This window comes from Hemibagrus wyckioides, linkage group LG01 (assembly GCF_019097595.1).
Source record: "Hemibagrus wyckioides isolate EC202008001 linkage group LG01, SWU_Hwy_1.0, whole genome shotgun sequence".
In the NCBI taxonomy this organism is placed as follows: Eukaryota; Metazoa; Chordata; class Actinopteri; order Siluriformes; family Bagridae; genus Hemibagrus; species Hemibagrus wyckioides.
Window position 1 is genome coordinate 26433238 of NC_080710.1, and position 18733 is coordinate 26451970.

Consider the following 18733-nt stretch of genomic DNA (forward strand, 5'->3'; position numbering starts at 1 on the left):
CAAAGCCTGGCCCCTTACAGCTTAAAGAAAAGAGCCTCGACAATGATGATCTTTGAGCCAAGCTTTAGCCTGTAACCCCGCAGAGAGAGACCCAGACTAGGATGGAAACAGTGGATAGGAATAAAGATAGAGACACACGTCTCAGAAGTGATAAGGTGTAATGGACTTGAACTACGGGTCAGGTAAGAGAGGTCTGGCCAGGCAATGGGACTGATGTGCTCTTTTTCACACAAAGCTGTCTTTTTCCACAGAGGAAATTGCTTACTGCATGTCTGCGATGTCCAGCAGCAATGAGACAGAGCTTTTTAATTACCTGAGTCATAAACTTTTAGTCATAAATATCAAGTGCAGAGAGCACACATACCCAAAGGCCATTTTGGAGTTATAATTATTTTCAATTTAATATCAGAATTGATTTTGATATCGACACAGTGTCTGGAAAGAAGTGCATCTGACTCAATATTTACAACATGGCCATAAATTCACAACAAACTGAATCTAATCTGTCAACTCTGTGTACTACATGTATCCCTACATGTGTCTATTTATAAAGTGACCTCCTTAAATGGCTGGTGGTAAATAGGGATACTTCTGAGGTAACAGTCATCTAATTGGTTGAATTGGAGTCTAATGGTCAACATTTACCGAAAATCAAATCATGTACTTAAGAAAGTAAATCAATGCAAGCGTCTACATTTACACGTAGGGTGAACACCTATGTCAAGCTATCCCACCAGTTGTGTGGTGTCAGTACCGTTAGCCAACCATGCCTTACAAAAAATAGTGGTGAGAGCAATTTGAAAGCATTACAGGTTTAACTGTGCTCATGTGGAAATTCCATCTGAACGCTTTTTCTCCATTTGGCTATACAGTGGAAAATAGGCTATTCTTACTGACACATCAGCTCAGAGAAGGACTAATCTACAGTCCATGAACGCTGCTAGACCGAGACTGGGGGTCATGGCTAGGATTACATAACAATTGCTAGCCTTTTAGTATCAGAAGCCAAAAATGGGGTCTGATGACAAGACTTTGAGGCGCAGGAATGCAGGCCTTCAGAGATGAGCTAGATCCTACTTCTGGTACCATGAAAACACTGCAGCAACCACCTGCCATCTTTCAGTGCTTAACATATGGTTGTCGTTCTTTGCTTGACTCAAGCACGCACCCATATGCTGCCATCCCGAGTTATATAAGATTCTTCTATTGAAGAAGCAGCATGCATAGCCTTGGGATCTGCCTGAAAACCATGACACCCGAGGAGCCATGGCAGTCTGAAATTAGCCTGAAATTACTTCCAGAACTCAGTAATGATTTTTAAATACGCTCTCTACTGTCTGTGGTCAGCTCATGTCCAGTTCACATCAAGGTGACGGGCCTCTGAGACCTGCTTAACTGCCTCCCATGTGTTAGATTAAAGTAAGGAATTAAACTGAGGGGTCACTATAAAACAGCTAAGACAAACACAGAAAGTAGGAGTTAGGGAGAAAAGGGAAAAAAAAAAAAAAGAAGATCAAATTTCAATTACACACATTGACCTTGGTAAATGTCATTACAAAACCCTAATTCCAGACACATAATAACATGGTCTGGCATGAACTGGATGTGAAATTGTAGATAATAGTTCTGGGGGTGGTGTTGAAAATGGAGGGAAAAAAACATTTCGGCGAACGTTAACGAGAGGAGATGGCTGGTTTGGACAAAGTCATATCTGCAAAAATGCCTCGAAATCCTGTGGAGAGATTTTTTTTTCTTTTCTCAGTTTAAAGCAAGGCCGGTCAAAAGCCGTCTCTGTAATGAAGCGAATCTGGCTGGGAAGTCCAGCAGAGACACAGGAAACAGTCAAATCTTCAGCAGATGTGCCGGAGCCAGCAACAGATCAAGACCGAATGAAATGCAAAAGAAGACATTCCCTTTTCCTCATCCTCCTTTTCATCTTTCCCTTTTTATCTCGGCAGGCCTTGAGTGAGCACAAATATTAAATTTATGGCGCAAATCGACTCTCAGATGCTTTTGAACGTTCCCTTAAACAGGTGCCGGTGTTCAGGAGGGGCTTGTGTTCATTGTTTTGTTTAGAATGACATTTTTAAACAGGATCAGAGTCTCTAAATGGATCAATCCCTATATATGAAATCACCTCCAGCATGGTGCTTTGGAACTACTAATGCACTTTACTGTATGTGCGCTCTTATGTGTAGATTTGTCTGGACCCATTTTTATTTCTTGGAATAAGTGATACAAGTGGGGTTTTCCTACAAAGTCATGGTGTTTATTCTCATGTCATTTGGTCATTTCTAGTAAAAAAATATCTCTGCAACGTCATCCAAAAAACAGCCGCAATGAGATTTTACTGCTGCCTTGTGAAATGCGTCAGGCATGAACATAAGCGCTTTTGTGCAGACACGAGGGTCGGAGCTGGAGACTCCATTATGCTAAATATTCGCCTGGATGCGAGTATAGTCTGACCCACATACAAACCCCAACCCCGTTCCTCCTCTTTCCTTTTCCAATATAGACTCCTAAATGTGTGATCGGATTAGCTCTCCGCCACACAGAAATTGGCTTCCCTTGCCTTTAATAACCCGGACGACCACTTAAAGCTCCTCAGCCATCAATCTCAGGTGTGTTGGGGGACATCCAGGGCCCCTAACGAGATGGAAGGGCAATTTCAGTCCCAGCGTGAGCGCTTAAGGAGTCTGCCACCCCCGTGCACCAGAGACCAGGTTCAACTCACAGGAGCGCCACTCACAAAGCTCATATTTACATCACTAATCTACTGCCTCAGGCTGTGTGTGCGTGTGTGTGTGTGCGTGTGTGTGTGTGAGTGAGAAAGAGAGATAGATAGTCCAACAGGGGATTCATCTGTAATTAACACAAAGTGTGCAACAGTCTAGAAAGGATACACAGGGAGAAAAATAAACATCTACCTAAATTCACGTAAAAGATCCTAATATCTCCTTCATGAACACGTGAACTGATAAGTGCTACCAGAAACACGTTAAATACTGCAAACATTATAACTCCTCCACTGCTGTTTATGTCTGTTTAACAGTTATTCACACGGAGAGAAGCCCAACAGAAACAAACACCCGTGACCCCGGTACGTTTGTGCTCGTCACATTATAACCACACGATTTCACACGTGCAGGCTGCTCCGTCAGTCGTCAGCGGAGTGTTGAAGTGATTTAGCAGTGCGAATACAGCAGAATTCTCAAACCCGTTCCATATGAAAGGTGCTTTGAAGTAGAATACTTTCCCAATGAATTCAGCATTAGCAAATGGAGATTAAGAGAACGCGTTGCAGTCGGATACGTCTGAGTGACGGCTTCTGCAATAAGCCCTCGCACGTGGTGCCGGGTTTGGAATCCGTTTTATCCACGTTCGCTAAGGTCCATAAATGAACTCTGAATGTCGTTAGGATAAAACTTTCCACCTGGCTGGGTAACACCCTGCTTGAATCTGTCTATTCAAACACAGGTTGCACTAAAACATTATATTGCCTGCTTCCAGTCATTTAAATTGGCCGAGTGTCCATTTTGTCCTTGTGGCCAGTTAGTTGCCAGAGGAAAGCGTCCCTGACTGGGTGCCAGCAGTGGCCCATCACGCGGCGGAATACAGATCAGGTTCGGCCAGAGGACAAGCGAGAAAAAAAGAAAGTGATGAGCGGCATGGAGGCCAGCGCACTAATTCCATTTCACTCCATCACTCGCTTCTTTCACTGTCTCTCCTTTCTTTATGCAAATATGGTGACTGAATAAATTGGGCTCAGTTTTATGGATTCAGTATGATATCAGAACATGACCTTGGTATTTTAATGGAAAAATATAATGTTTTATTTTATTTATTTATTTTTTGGACCCTGAAAATACTGAAAGTTGCACAGGTCTGCTTGAATGAATAAAATATGAAATAATGTCTTTGATGGGACTTTTTTTTAAGAGCCAAGTGTCAATGCTGTGTCCATATTGATGTCCCTGGAGGTAAAGGCATGGCACCTCTTCAAAAGCAAAGTCCAACCTGCATTTGCATTTGCCTTGAGAGGACAAAAAAAAAAAAAAAAAGTTGGGGAAACTTATCATGGCTGGGAATTTGCTGAATGTCCAACAGACACTAAGGGTTTGACATTAACTGGACGTGGGAGTGAAAAGCTTTGTGGGAGAGAAGCTCTAAATATAGCGCTAGTGGGGGACTTTATCGCCGTGTGTAAACAGAGACCTGTGACCTGCAGAGAGGAGTGTCGAAGCTGAGCAGCTAAGGGAGGCACTTAAAGCATGGTAGAGGATCTGCATGAGAAATTCCTGGTGATGGTGGGACACAGTACAGAGCAGGGAGGACAGGAGAGGCTGGGGAACTGGAACAGGGCAGAGTGGAATAAAAATAGACATGGGACAGACAGACGGAGACAGTGAGACCGCATGTAGGTGGGATTCTGAAGGTTGTGATGGGGTACGAGAGAGAAAAAGATCAGAGAGAGCAAACGACAAAACAGCAAAACAGACTGAATGTCTCCAACCATGTATGGACATCTCAAAGAGTCTTACTGAGTCGAGGGAAGCTTCCTGTCTCAGGCGGAGAGACAGAGTGCACCATTTAGGACAGAAGCATCATGTTTCCCTCGTTGTCTAATCGCACTGCTCTGAGAAAACAAACCACTTCAAGCTTCATATTTCAAAATACAATTTTATGAACAAGTACGATATAATGGAGCCAAGGCCTTTTAGAGATAAGAGTAGAAAAAAAAAGCAGCCTGTTTCACTAAACAAATGCAGTCTTCAAACAGCAGAGAGACTGAGATTAGCAGAGGAACCGGAAGGATCTATCACGTGTCTGATGGAGCCACGGCATACAAGAACCGAGCTTGAATGAACTAAACGCGGATGTTAATGGAAGGACAAAGCGAGTGACACATACGCCAAGGAGATAAACAGAGTGGGAGTGTTAGAGAAAGTGCACTTTATATTCATGGATAATAAATTTAAGTTTATTATGATTCAGAAAGCATCATGATAGACATTTACATTTTTATGCTTACTAAGAAAAAAAAGTCAATAATACAAAGCATTCCTGAAAATGAAAACTATATTGGACTTGAGTATGCAGTATGTCAATACTAGGGAACTGCAAGCTTATTGTATGACATAATAAATGTAATAGTATTAATTCCTGTGGGCACTGTAATGTAGCTAATATGATTGGCAAACTTTTCTTCAACAATACATATGAATTGATGTAAGATTTGCTAAAGAATTCTGGGATAAATCATACAAAGAATAAAAAGAGAATCCAACTACAAAAAAAAAAAATGATGCATCTACTGAAAACCAAGAGGGCAGGGAAAAAAATCCCCCCCAAAAAACAATTTGTGTCATCCTGTTATCCATTATTATTATTAGTTTTATTTACTACAAATGTAAAAAAAAAAAAAAAAAAAAAAAAAAAAAATTAAAAAAATTTCATTTTAAATAAAAAAAATTAAAATTAATCTTTTTTATTCTTATTTTTTAGTTACTATTATTTTTTATTATTATTACTGTAGTATTGAGAAAATGAGGTCTGAAAGGTTTTACACTAAACTTTTTAGATGACTGCTATCATATATCCATTCATTAATAGTGTTTATATTTAAAAGAGAGTTTACAAAATGTTTAAAAGTAGTAAACTGGTAATATTTTAATAATCCAAATATAGGCCAATGAAGACTGATGCATAAATAATTGCATCGAGGCACTGTGAATAGAAACTGAACAGGAGTGTGAAGTACCTAGAGACTCTCAGCCCTATCCTCTAGTGATTAGAGTTCGGGGGAAAAACTTTAACGCTCTCCAAAATAAAAAACCTTCCTCATCTGGGCCGACATATCCCATATGGTGGGGACGAAAAGTGCTGTTACACAGGGGAGGATAATTAACGCGACACTCAGGAATGCCACCCCAACATCCAGAGCAGGCCAGCTGAGCTGAACATACTCCCTAAATATCTGTACTCCCCGAAGGAGTCCTAATCAGCTAACCAAACATCCCTGCGTAGCTCCAGTGTTCAGTGTAAATACCACAGAACTATTCGTCCCCCAGACAAGGACCTCACTTGGATAAGCAAAATAAAGATAAAAGCTGTAAATCTAGTTCCTGCTGTCAGTCATAATCAACAATGTCACCACGTTTCAGAGCGGGCTGTCTGGATCAGGGCCACGAGTCCCATCACTGGAGTCGTCACTGAAAGGCAGAGGGACGTGAACGGGAAAGTTCCCGGGGAAAAAAAAAGAAAAAAAAAGAAATAGCATTCAAGGCCAATTATTCTAAATTGTTATTGACCTTTGAGCATTTATAATTTTCAGTCAATTACAGAAAGCTCAGAGTATCCATTTTCCCAAAAAAAGACTAAAAAAATAACTTAAAACATGGTGATAAACATGACTATCATATTAACTTTCCCTGTTTGTTTGTTTGCAATCCCGGCACTACGCAGCACATTTTTTGACCTCTTGTTGCTTGCTGAATTCATGTTGAGCCCATAAGTCTTTTCGCCCACACGGCACATGGTGTATTTACTCTCAAACAAAGACCTGGTTATGTGTATATATTTTTTTTTTCCTGGCTGCTGACGGGTGTGTTACTATTTCCTTTTAATTCTCTATTGTACTGCTGCTTATTATTGAGGTGCTTCATGACATCATTGGACCTGCTATGCAGCGGCATACATCACTTCCCCTAATGCCAATTTTATGAAACATTTGTTCAGCATCTGTAAACAGATACTTGCGACAAAGCCTTCGATATTGGGATTCAATAGTGGGATTTTCCCAGCGATATTCACTGGGAAGAATCATGGAATCCCACAAAATTACATGTGAAAGCGAGAACAACGCTAAAAGTGAGGGGAAAACTGATTTTAACGGCGTTGAAATGATGCAGCTGGTTAACTCTGTCCAGTGAAGCGAGGTGAGGCGAGACGAAGCAAAAAAGCATATTTATGTCAGATTGTCTGTCTTTGCCTTGATGAGAGGACGTTGCCGTTCAGGGTGGTGGAACTTTCCGATCTGTTCCACGGCCGAGCTTTCATCCTGGATCAAACCAGAAAGGACGGTTCCACTTCAAAGACGATGATGAAGCATACAAAGAGGGGTCTGTAGCAGGAGAAAGACTTTGGCAGGACAAGAACTGCACCATGCCGTGACAACATCCAGCACCGTGCGTGTGAGGACGTGGGAAGGCTTCTAAAAAATGTAGCTAGCTAAGCTACTCTGATAAATGAAAGCAGTTTATCAGAGAAATGTAGGTGCACTGCAGAGATAGATGAACTACAATGAAGACGCATCCATCTTCTGTAAAGTATAAATGACGAGAAGAAACCCTTAGTAGCTGCATATACATGTACAAAGGCATACAGATATATAGAATATATAAATGGCATTAAAGATACACCTGAAAAGTATAACTTGATTGTACCACTTCGGTGAAAGAGGTAGGTAATGACTCTGAAACGCTGAGGTGTCTGAATCAGAAGGTCCTGCTGGATGAATTACCTACAATTCAAAAGCAGTTTGTTGCTTTTTATTCTGAGTATATATTTATCCACAGTGCTCTTGCCTGGAAGTGAGGGTCATATTTTCAAGAACCATATGAGTCTGAGGAGTAAACCAGTACAGAACAAGTCAGAGCGTCAAGGCGAGTGTAGGATCTGTGCCAAAATGGACCAACCAGGTCAGTTGGGTACAGTGACACCCTCCGTATGTCCAAATCCCGCTGTGATGTCATGAAGATGCTGAAACCCTACGGTGATGTCATTGGGATCGAGTACCCCCCGCTGTGATGTCATCAGGCTTCGGAAACCAAGCTGTGATGTCATCAGGAACCAATTTCTGCTGCTCTAATTTGGGCTCATCAAAAGTGATGAGTGTTGTCACGACACAATTAAACCCCTACTGGTTCTGTTGTGATTCAGCGTGCCGGGATCAACGCGGAACAACAGGGAGCTAGCAATTTAAGAAGAGAGTAGGGGACTAATGCTAGCTCAAGAGGCACCATCATACTCAACCATTTTTCTGTAGCATGCATGCTACTTTGAACAGATTTAGGACTTACAGGAGGGAGGAAAGTTACAAACAGCTCAGAAAACAAACACCACAAACAAGTGCCAGGGTTATAATCTCTATGGGATTGAATCAACTCAACTGAAATATAAATTATAACTACATTACTGTGGTTATAAAGTACCCCAAGTTTCATGACTTCATAAAATCCAAGTCTGTGAAATCTTTAAGTCTTTGGGTCCTGAATAGGACACAGCCTTGTACTGGGAATTAGATGATGGCGCCAAAGTACTAAAATAAACAACATAAAAAATGTCAGGGAAAATGTTTTCTCAAGATCAAAGACACGATCTCGGGGCCAAAACAGCACTCGGCTTAATTACTTGCACCGTGTTTTTACACTAAAAGAAAGATTTGGGCTATTTATAACAACTAAAGCACAGAGTCCAGACATATCCAGTCTGTGTAATGTAAGAAAAAGGGTGGGATAGCAAAGGCAGAAAAAATAGCACTCAAGAGAGGCCAGATCAACATTACTATCAGCAAATTCCAGCAGACTTTCCCATGTCTCATCCTGCCATGCCCTTTCTGCCCTCAAAGCATTAACCAAGACGATAAAAAAAAAAAGGCTTTTTCCTTACCGAGGCATTTTCATAAAAATGCAATGCACATTGAAACTAAACTGAGGCTACTGCATAGACTGCTAATGGTGTGAAATTTAGGCAGGATCTCTGTATGCAAAAACATTGAACACAACAGGTTTAAAAAGCAGCGCAAATCTGTTATCAAGGGTAAAACAAAGGGCAGGGCAAGCTTTGCATCAGGATTAGCTGGAGCTTTTTTGACATTCACATTCAGGCCAAATTCACTAAAATTACATTTCTGACATTTGGCAGACACCCTTATCCAGGGCGATAATATACATTTTTAACATCTCATTTTATACAACTAAGCAATTGAGGGTTAAGGGCCTTGCTCAGGGGCCCAGCAGTGGTAGCTTGGTGGACCTGGGATTCAAACTCACAACCTTCTGATCAGTAGATCATCACCTTAATCACTAATCTACCACTGCCCATGGTACCCACTGTAGTGTACACCACACGGTTTTTCTATGTAACTATTTATTCATGGATTGATGGATGGATGGATGGGATGTGTGGGTCGATGGATGGGTGGGATGTGTGGGTCGATGGATGGATGGATGGATGGATGGAAGGGTTGGTGGATGGATGGATGGATGGATGGATGGATGGATCAGTGAGATGTGTGGGTCGATGGATGGATGGGTGGATGGATGGATAGATGGATGGGATGGATGGATGGATGGATGGGGTGTGTGGGTCGATGGATGGGTGGGATGTGTGGGTCGATGGATGGGTTGGTGGATGGATGGATGGATGGGATGGATCGGTGGGATGTGTGCGTCGATGGATGGATGGATGGATGGATGGATGGGATGTGTGGGTCGATGGATGGATGGATGGATGGGATGTGTGCGTCGATGGATGGATGGATGGATGGGATGTGTGGGTCGATGGATGGGTGGGATGTGTGGGTCGATGGATGGATGGGATGTGTGGGTCGATGGATGGATGGGATGTGTGGGTCGATGGATGGATGGGATGTGTGGGTCGATGGATGGGTAGGATGTGTGGGTCGATGGATGGATGGGATGTGTGGGTCGATGGATGGATGGGATGTGTGGGTCGATGGATGGATGGGATGTGTGGGTCGATGGATGGATGGGATGTGTGGGTCGATGGATGGGTAGGATGTGTGGGTCGATGGATGGATGGGATGTGTGGGTCGATGGATGGATGGGATGTGTGGGTCGATGGATGGGTAGGATGTGTGGGTCGATGGATGGATGGGATGTGTGGGTCGATGGATGGGTAGGATGTGTGGGTCGATGGATGGATGGATGGGCGGGTGGGATGGATCAGTGGGATGTGTGGGTCGATGGATGGATGGGATGGATGGATAGGTGAATGGATGGATGAGTTGGGTGGATAAATGGATGGATGGATGGATGGATAAATAGATAGATAGAGAACACTTTCATAATTTTGCCTTTGTACACCACCACAATGGATTTTTGACCAAAAAAATTGTCACTGTCCAAAAACTAATGCCCCCTACTGTATAATGCCAAAGCAGCCAGCTCTGGGTGAATAGTGACATTTTCCCCATTCTATAGACTTCTGGATAATGATCTTCTTGATTCTCTGTTTTGTCGCAAAGCTTCTTCAGTGAAAGTCAGTTGGGGAATAAGACAGCAAGTCATTCAGGAGCATAACGAGAGGTTTGAACAGATTGAGCCCCAATTAGACCTACTGTAACTCCACAACCCGAGGCACAAAGAAGAAAGGGATAGCAGTGACAGGAGTGTCAGCAAGAACTCTAACGAACTCTGAAGTTTTGCCTACTAATCTGAACGCTTTAAACAAATATCGTGAGGGTATATTTGTGACGGGGCCACAGGGACTGACAGGACGAGGACGCGGATCATATCTTGCCTTCGCTTGCATTTATGAAGCCTCAAAAGAAGGAAAAGCTTTGTAGTCATAGCTTTGAATTAGGGAGCCTGAAAGGCACTGCATCGGTTGAATGGCAATGACTGGGTGACGCTGTTAATGATCCTAACATGCACATGCCTCCGTGGAAGAGGAGCTCGAGATGGCACGACAGGCCTGCAGCGCTGTTTCAGCTCACACTCTGGGTCTGCAAGTGCAGTTTGAGTTTTTGCACTTTTTTTTTTTTTTTAAAAGAAGTGCACTGATTTCAGCTTGTCAGGGTGAGGACGATGAAGGTTTAGAGAAGCCTGCAGGTGATCTTAAGAATTATACATGACCTGTGATCACACTAAATCACAAACTACTTCAGAATGTGCAGAAAACGAGCAGGAAGGAGTCTGCTGCCATTCTGGCACTGCATGAATTTGTTTCAGGGCAAACGAGAAGCTTTAACTCTTTCATACTCACTCTGCTTCACCTCAGACAGCCATTTCTATCAATTAAATAAACTCCCATCGGTCCTGAGAGCCGTTTTTATCCATCTGCGTGCTTCACACTTCATTACTGAATAGGTTCTTTACCCATTTAACAGTGTCGATGGTGACAACAATTAGCTATAATAAGCTTTAGATTAAACTGTGGCACATTTATAGTTTTATGACTGATAGTTTGAATTAGATGAGCCTGCAACCCACACATGCTAGGAAGCCCAACTCCGGTGTCCCTCTCTATCTTTATCTTTCTCCATGTGTGCTCATTCATGCTGAGCTTCTAATGGAAGAAGCCTGGATGATTAAGAGATGCCATAACTAATAAACTCTGGCTCTAACTCACTCCTGCAAAGACCCTTCAATGTCAGATAAAGGCTGAGGCACAGAGCAGAGTGCCAATGTTTGAACCTGCATTTATGAGACCACGCTTTCATTTAAGCTGGGGCAAGAGCTGTCAATAAAGACAAGCTAAGAGAGAAACTTTCAATCCTCGGAGTGCAGCCAAATTAAAACAGTCCAGCCTTAGCTATGCTTACCCAGAGATATGATTCTTGACATTATATTTGCTGATGGTATTGGAGAGCTCAGCTCTCAAAAGCAGGACTAAAGGTAATGATAAAGGCAAGGAAGTGAGGGCAGGCTGCAAACCAGGACTGATTAGGAAAGAGTTTGAAGCACACCAAGAACCACTCCAAAAGTTTTTAAAATTTATCCAAGAGAAGCTTTTGAGTAGCACAAATAATCTTGACCACCTGCACTTTAGCTTTTTACCTCCTCTTTTCCAGGTGGATCGATGCCTGCACTGAAATTATGTGGCCACCGTGAGTCCGTACATATCCTTTCATTGTCTTCTATGAATCTGGGAGGGATGGACATGGTGAGAGAGAGAGTGCCGTCCCAGCAGCGAGCCACAAAGCAAATTGATTGGCCGAATGGTGGCTGATCCGTAGGTGTCCACAATTTTCCCTGCAGGCAATCCCGTAATGGTCGAGTAGTCTGTGTGTGACCAGCATGACGCCCCCTGGCTCCCCCCTCTACTCATACTCCCTGTAGAGATGTGGCCCCCTGCAGATACTGTGATGGCAAAATGCTGGACTAACTAAAAAACCACAGAGAGATCAAATCCATACCAGCAGGGACGTTAACACCAACAACCAAACACTTTCAGGCTGTTAACCAGTTGCGATGTGGTGAAAGTTTGGTTACTTGTCATGTCTAACTGGTCACCATTGACAGTGATGGATCAGAGGTCAAAGTTTTAGGCTACTCAAGTCAGAGCCAACTGTAAGCTGCTTTGTATAAATGCAAGAGCCAAATGAATAAATGTAATATAAATCTTCAGGTGCGATGGCTACAAACTGACAAGAGTGGGCAATCAGCTGCAAGGCACGACTTGGATGTGGTGCATGCATGCCACGTAGAGCAAGATGAGCGCAGGTATCAAACTAAAGAGAGCCAGGGGAAGGCATTAGTGCGGGAGCAGAAAAGCCAGAGTGCCTGAGGGTAGGGTGCCTCAGAGCTGCACTCTTCTCTCTAATGAGCACCTCTGATTCCCTTAAGGCCACTTGAAACCTGTAGAACTCAAACACTTGTCTGCTGCACACACACAAAGCTTTGTGAACACTCCATATAACCCAGAGTGTTCTCTAAAGGAGGTCTACAGGATATGAAAAGTCATTTCAGATTAGAGGATTAGATGCATTTTGCCTCCATAACTAACTACTAAAACTTGCATACCAGGAAGTCACTTGTTTGGACCTGCAAATCCAAGTTCCAAGAAGTCTGGGTACAGCATTACTTTTTTTCACTTGTACCACATGGCAAATAACACCTCCTGAGCTAGAATTAGAAGTGTCCTACAGTAAAAACTGGCTAAATCTTTAGGTGTCAGCTGTCGAATTATGAAGCCCGGCTATGAAAACTGGTGAAATATGATACGCAGTGAAGTTTATTTCTGAAAATGAGGGAGAAAAAAAATAACCAGAATCTGTTAAAAAATCTATTTTTCAGTGATTGCTGTAGTCGTTTAAGGTGATATGAACATCTCGGATGTCAAAATTGCCAGACTGTGGCATGACTAATATCTCTTACAAACTAAAAAAGCATCCCAAAGTAAAGGAAGTTTTTATGACTCAACACTATGCTCTCATAAACCATAACCCAAGAGGAATGAGGAATTTTCTTTTCTTTTCTTTTATCAGAAATGCAATCAGTCCTTGGTTTACTCTCATTAAGATTCAATACCAGAGCAAAAATATTGTAACATATTAAAAAGTTTTCTCTTTCTCCTCTTTCCAAGACAAGACTTGCTTGTGAGGCAAGTCAAAGCATGCCTCGATTCCTCGTAATTACAAGCAAATTACATTCATTACTGCAATTTACATCTCATCTCCAATTCGATTATTAGTTGCTTGACCTCATCTGCATGTTTTTTAATAATCAGCCGTGTGCATGGAAAGAAGAGGAAGAACAATCACGGGATATCTGGGCCCTGATGAGTTTGAATAGCTGTGATTGTGCAGTGGGGCGAGTGAGTTCGAGGGGCGTCACTGGTGCAATCGCGATGCTGATTCCAGATATTGCTGCTGCTAATGTGCTCATCTCTTCTCCTGGGGTCGGCTTCATAAACCCATCACAAACAACCCAGACGTTTTAATCATGCAAACACACACGCACACACACACCTAAAAACAGATGAGAAACTGAGGAGAGGGAGGGAGAATGACTGAGCCTGGTGGCCATAATTAAATTGGCAATTGCAGCAAAGCTCTAAATTAGTAACACACCCAACATTTGGAGCCAGAGCTCTAACACCTGGGCTTCTGGATGGAGTGTGTGTGTGTGTAGAGAGAGAGAGAGAGAGAGAGAGAGAGAGAGAGAGAGACAGAGAGATCCATGCTGTCAATTCAGATTACTGTGGGATAGAGTAAGAACAATGAGTAATGACCAGTGGAGGCTAACAGGCAAGGCAAGGGACGTTTTTGCCCACTTATAGGTCAACACCAGGGAGATAATTAATGTCACTTTTTCATCTAATCAAAATATAAAAAGGTTTATATAAGCACACACCTGTGCAACACTGTATAAAGAGGCGCTCTGGTGTAAAACCACTGGGAAATTCCTTCCATGATCAGCTTATCCTGTTAGCCGTTGAAGCACAGGGATTGGGAACCAAAGACATACCTTAATGCGTTATTGGACCGAGTTTTTACCTGGGGAGCCAATGCTATTGTTTAGTTTGGTTGTTAAAGATAAACACGAGGAAAGAAACTCTGGACTTAGAGGTATAAACTGTAAGCTGTAAAATGTTAAATGCTACTAGTAACAAGATAAGACAAGTAACAAGTAACCTAGACAAGATAATCTAGCTACAGATCAACATAGGAGAGATTATTATTCCTGTTCCCGTTCCTAAACCCTAAACTGACTTAACATATCCATTCACTTCTAGCTGTTGCTAAAAGGCAGGCATCCACTCCAAAGTAATCACAGTTTTCCTCCATTCCAACGGAGAAACCTTACTCTGATGTGTCTAAAGTCGTTCGGTCTTCATTACACAATACACAACACTACTTAGTATGTCGTGTTATCCAAATCTGGCATCCCATTCAGGGTTCATTCCCCTTTTACAGAGCGCTAGACTATTACCATCAGTGCACGTAAAATCCAAGGTACACCTGATGCAGACCATTTCTGCACTAAAGTACACCACCACATACTGATCTCTTTTAGTCTTGACATTTATTTACAAACACTATACAGCCAACTGGTATGTGTTAGTGCTCAATTTAATCAGAAAAATGCTTTTAATTCCATTAAAAGGAAATGCGTTGGGGCTTGCTAGGTAATTCGTAATGATCTGTATCCAAAGAATGTGCCCTCTGACGTCAGTCTGGGGGTCGCCTATATATTGCTCTATATAACACAGTCTAAATAGTAGTAAATGGTGGAAAAGGTAGCGAGAGGGCAATTTCAGACACAATGACATCACAGACTGGAAAAGCGACAAGTGTAACAGATATATAACCGGTTACTCGCTTACTTTTTTCAGACTACGTCATTTTTGGTCAGCTTATATAAAGCCTTAATCATGTCCTGACAGTATAATGACCAGGCAACTGCATCACTAACTGAGGTTAAACTGACCCTGGAGGTCAGTGATTATAAGACTTCTGTTCGGAAAGTTGTGAGTTCAAATCCCTGTATTGCCAAGCGGTCACTGCTGGACCCTTGAGCAACTCACCTATCCCTCAACTGCCTGGTTTTATAAATGTAAGTGGCCCTGGATAAGAGTAAATGTAATAGTTATAGTCATAATTCTCAGACTAGAGTTGGAAAACATTCTGTTTACAGAGCTATCCACTGCTTAGAAGAAAAGTAAGTCCTAGAGGAAGTTGCTGCTTTTTTTTTATTTGCCTGGTTGTGAGGATAGGAGCATGTATAAACACACACACACGCAGAACGTGAAGAATGGGTTGTCCTGCTGATAGTTCTCACATCACAGAGTGAATGCACAGACTTGGTGTGCTGTGCTCTAGTTCAGCCCTCCCTCTGTGCTCACATTGAGAGAGAAATAATAAGTCAAATCAATGGTCCCATAGCCTGGTAACATGCCCAAACCTCAGCATTCATTACTGTGTGCATGTTTGTGTGAGAAAAAGAGAGAGAGTGAGGGAAAGCAAAAGCATATTTTCTTTCAGTCATCAAGCTCTGAACAACAGACAGACAGACAGACAGACAGACAGACAGACAGATAGATAGATAGATGTGTGTATAGGGGGGTGTATATATGTTTGAACATCTATTTCTCCCCCCCGCACCTCCCACCCTCTCTGCGGTTCCTGCTTTGCACCGATCTCCATAAATCACAGAGCAGTAAATACACTGGGAAGAGGTTGTGTTCCCAAAAACCTTCATCCAAGATTCAGGAATTATGCACCAAATGTATTCCCATCAAGCCCAAAGGAGAAAAGTGTGTGTGTGTGGGAGAGAGAGACAGAGATCCAGCTGAACTGCTACATCTGCTTGCTGCTATGTTCATCCTTTCTCTATCTGTCAGTGCTCGAGTGACATGTTTTGGTGTTTCTCTTCTCTCTGGCATCTCTCCCCCTGTGATTCCACCTGCCTACTCCACTAAGCCTGTGCATGGACACCTTACACATCTTCCACACACTCCTACTTCTCCCCGATGTGTGTGCATGTCTAAGACTCACTGGTGCGCAGGGCCAACGGTGTGACCTCGATCTCGCTGCTGTTCTGGTACGGCTGGAAGGCAGATGGTGTGCCGGAGCTGAGCTCTCCCCTGCTGAACACGTCCGGACTCTGGCTGCCTGTGGAGCTCGCGCTCGTGCCGTCTCCTCCGTGATGAGGGTCCTGCTCATCGTACACCGCCACCAGCTGCAAACAGGCACAGAACACAGGGTGCTTTATTAAAAAAATACTTAATAAAAATAACATTTTAGGTTAATGTGTATCGGCTATAATCGAAACAGACTGCGACACTCAAATAATTCAGCACTAACGTTTCTGCTCTGGTACATCAGTCATCCTCAAATATACTGACATTTTAGCTTATCTTAGAACTGTGTTTCACTTGGAAAGTCAATGACACTTCAATTTTTTGTTTAAATCTGACACCAAGGCATTATCTGGAGGGTCTGAATGGAACATCAAGCAAGAGATCAGAGATAAAAAAAAAATAAATAAATAAATAAATAAATAAACAAACAAAACAAATAAATAATAGTAATAATAATAATAAATAGATGAATTAATTGATTAATGTAATAAAAATAATATATATATATATATATATATATATATATATATATATATATAAATTAATAAATAACAAAACATTGGACAGTACTGCCAGATATTGTATGTAAATTTCTTTTATTAAACTGTGATCTATAAAAAAATTACTCGGTCATAAATTTTAAAAAATCAATTGAGTCTTTTATACACGTCACGCACCTAAGCGGATGTTTTTTTACTCTATTATGAAAAAACACGAGAAAAAATTTGTTTACAATAAAACAAAATGAAGAGGTGCAACTTCTCAAAGAAATGCAGTTCACAAACCAGCCTCCATGCAACAACATCTAAAGCTCCAACCAGCTCTGAATCTTTAGCTTGCTTGTCAGGGGAAATGTAATACAACTGAATAAAAAAAAATAAAAAAAACCTCAACGTGTTATTGTTTTAAAGGTGTCTCAAAAACTTATAGGGCAAGAAAATAAGCTTTCCTTTCCTTTCTCCAAAGCAGTAGTCTTTTCCACCTTCAGAACAGAATGTGCCATTCTTGTGTAGTTCATGCCAACACACATGTCCTGCCAAGATCACACATATAACACCAGAGCCAGCAATTTATTCCACTGTCCCACCTGCTGCTGCTGCCTCTACCTGTGCCAAATACTGATACCAGTGGAGCAACATGCCACACACACATTCACACACAAACACACACACATTCACACAGGGCTGAAGTTCAGAGAGAAAAAGGATCAGAGAAAGAGAGAAATGTGAAGGGCAGGGTATGGAGGTGACACACACAGCTCTGCTCTACACACATGGTGTCACACGTTGGGTGATTAGCAGGCGTTCCTTGCTGTGCGCATAAACAGTGTACTCTATAATTCTGCCACGCTTCAGACAAAAGTGGAAAATTGCAATGAGGAGTTTGCAGGCGAGCATCCGTCTACATCTGGGTTCCACTTATTCATCTGTATTCAGAGACGAGCGTGCCAGCGACCAGCCGAGAGTAGAAAGCCGCACTGACAGCCACGGTGTGTGTGTGTGTCTTTCAGCATAGACAGAAAGACCTGCGTTTTTCTAACAGCTACTTAAACAACCTGAGCCACAATAACAGTGACTGCAGATCACTCGATATTTTTCACTACTTCTCCTTTCCATTCTCTGCTGCTGCTGCTCCTCTCTCTCTCTCTCCCACTCTCTCTCTCTCTCTGCTGTACTTTATGAAGGCTCTAATTCAAAGTGACAAGCCATTTGTTTCTAAAGCCTAATTGCGGACTATTAAGTAAATACACTGAAGATGATTGCAGTGTTGTTATCCTTGGTTCTATAGGTAAACTCGCTTCATCCTGAAATGCAGAAACTTTTTTTTGGTTACTTTTTCTTTCTTTCTATCACAACATCTTGGCAGATTTTTTATTCTCCTGGAAATTAACCCTTTCGGATCTGAATTATGGTCCAGTGATGGAAAAATGAAAAAATCATATTAAAAAAATGTCGTTTTGCCACTTGGAATAGACAGACACAAAAAACAAGGCTCAGTATGGTATTAAAAAATAAAAAAAAGAAATGTATATATATATATATATATATATATATATATATATATATATATATATATATATATATATATATATATATATACACACACACACACACACACACATTTTATTTTTAAATAAAATTAAAACAAATTAATTAATAAATAAATAAATAAATTAATTACTTTTTTTGTTTGTTTTTGAAACATAAAATCAAGGTACAAGTGTTATTTCCACCTTTTATGTGATTACCTATCAAAAAGAAAAGACATTAGTCATTGTGGTCATCAGTTCAACCCTCTCCTGGGGAATATACTATTTCAAGTAGGCATAAGCAGATAATGGTTCATTGATGTTTGTTGTAGGATCTTCCCAAGTAGACAGCACAAGGGTATGAGGAAGCAT

The 18733-nt window shown here is 41.7% G+C and overlaps 1 protein-coding gene across 3 annotated transcripts in view; it reads right to left on the minus strand.

Annotated features, from left to right (window-relative positions):
• Positions 1–18733, minus strand: part of pard3aa (par-3 family cell polarity regulator alpha, a) — a 402663-nt gene that overhangs the window by 244472 nt on the left and 139458 nt on the right. For all 3 annotated transcript variants that reach the window (XM_058401320.1, XM_058401312.1, XM_058401328.1), the window contains exon 3: positions 16247–16430. In XM_058401320.1, coding sequence (XP_058257303.1) covers positions 16247–16430 — 184 coding nt within the window. The remainder of the gene's footprint in view (positions 1–16246; positions 16431–18733) is intronic.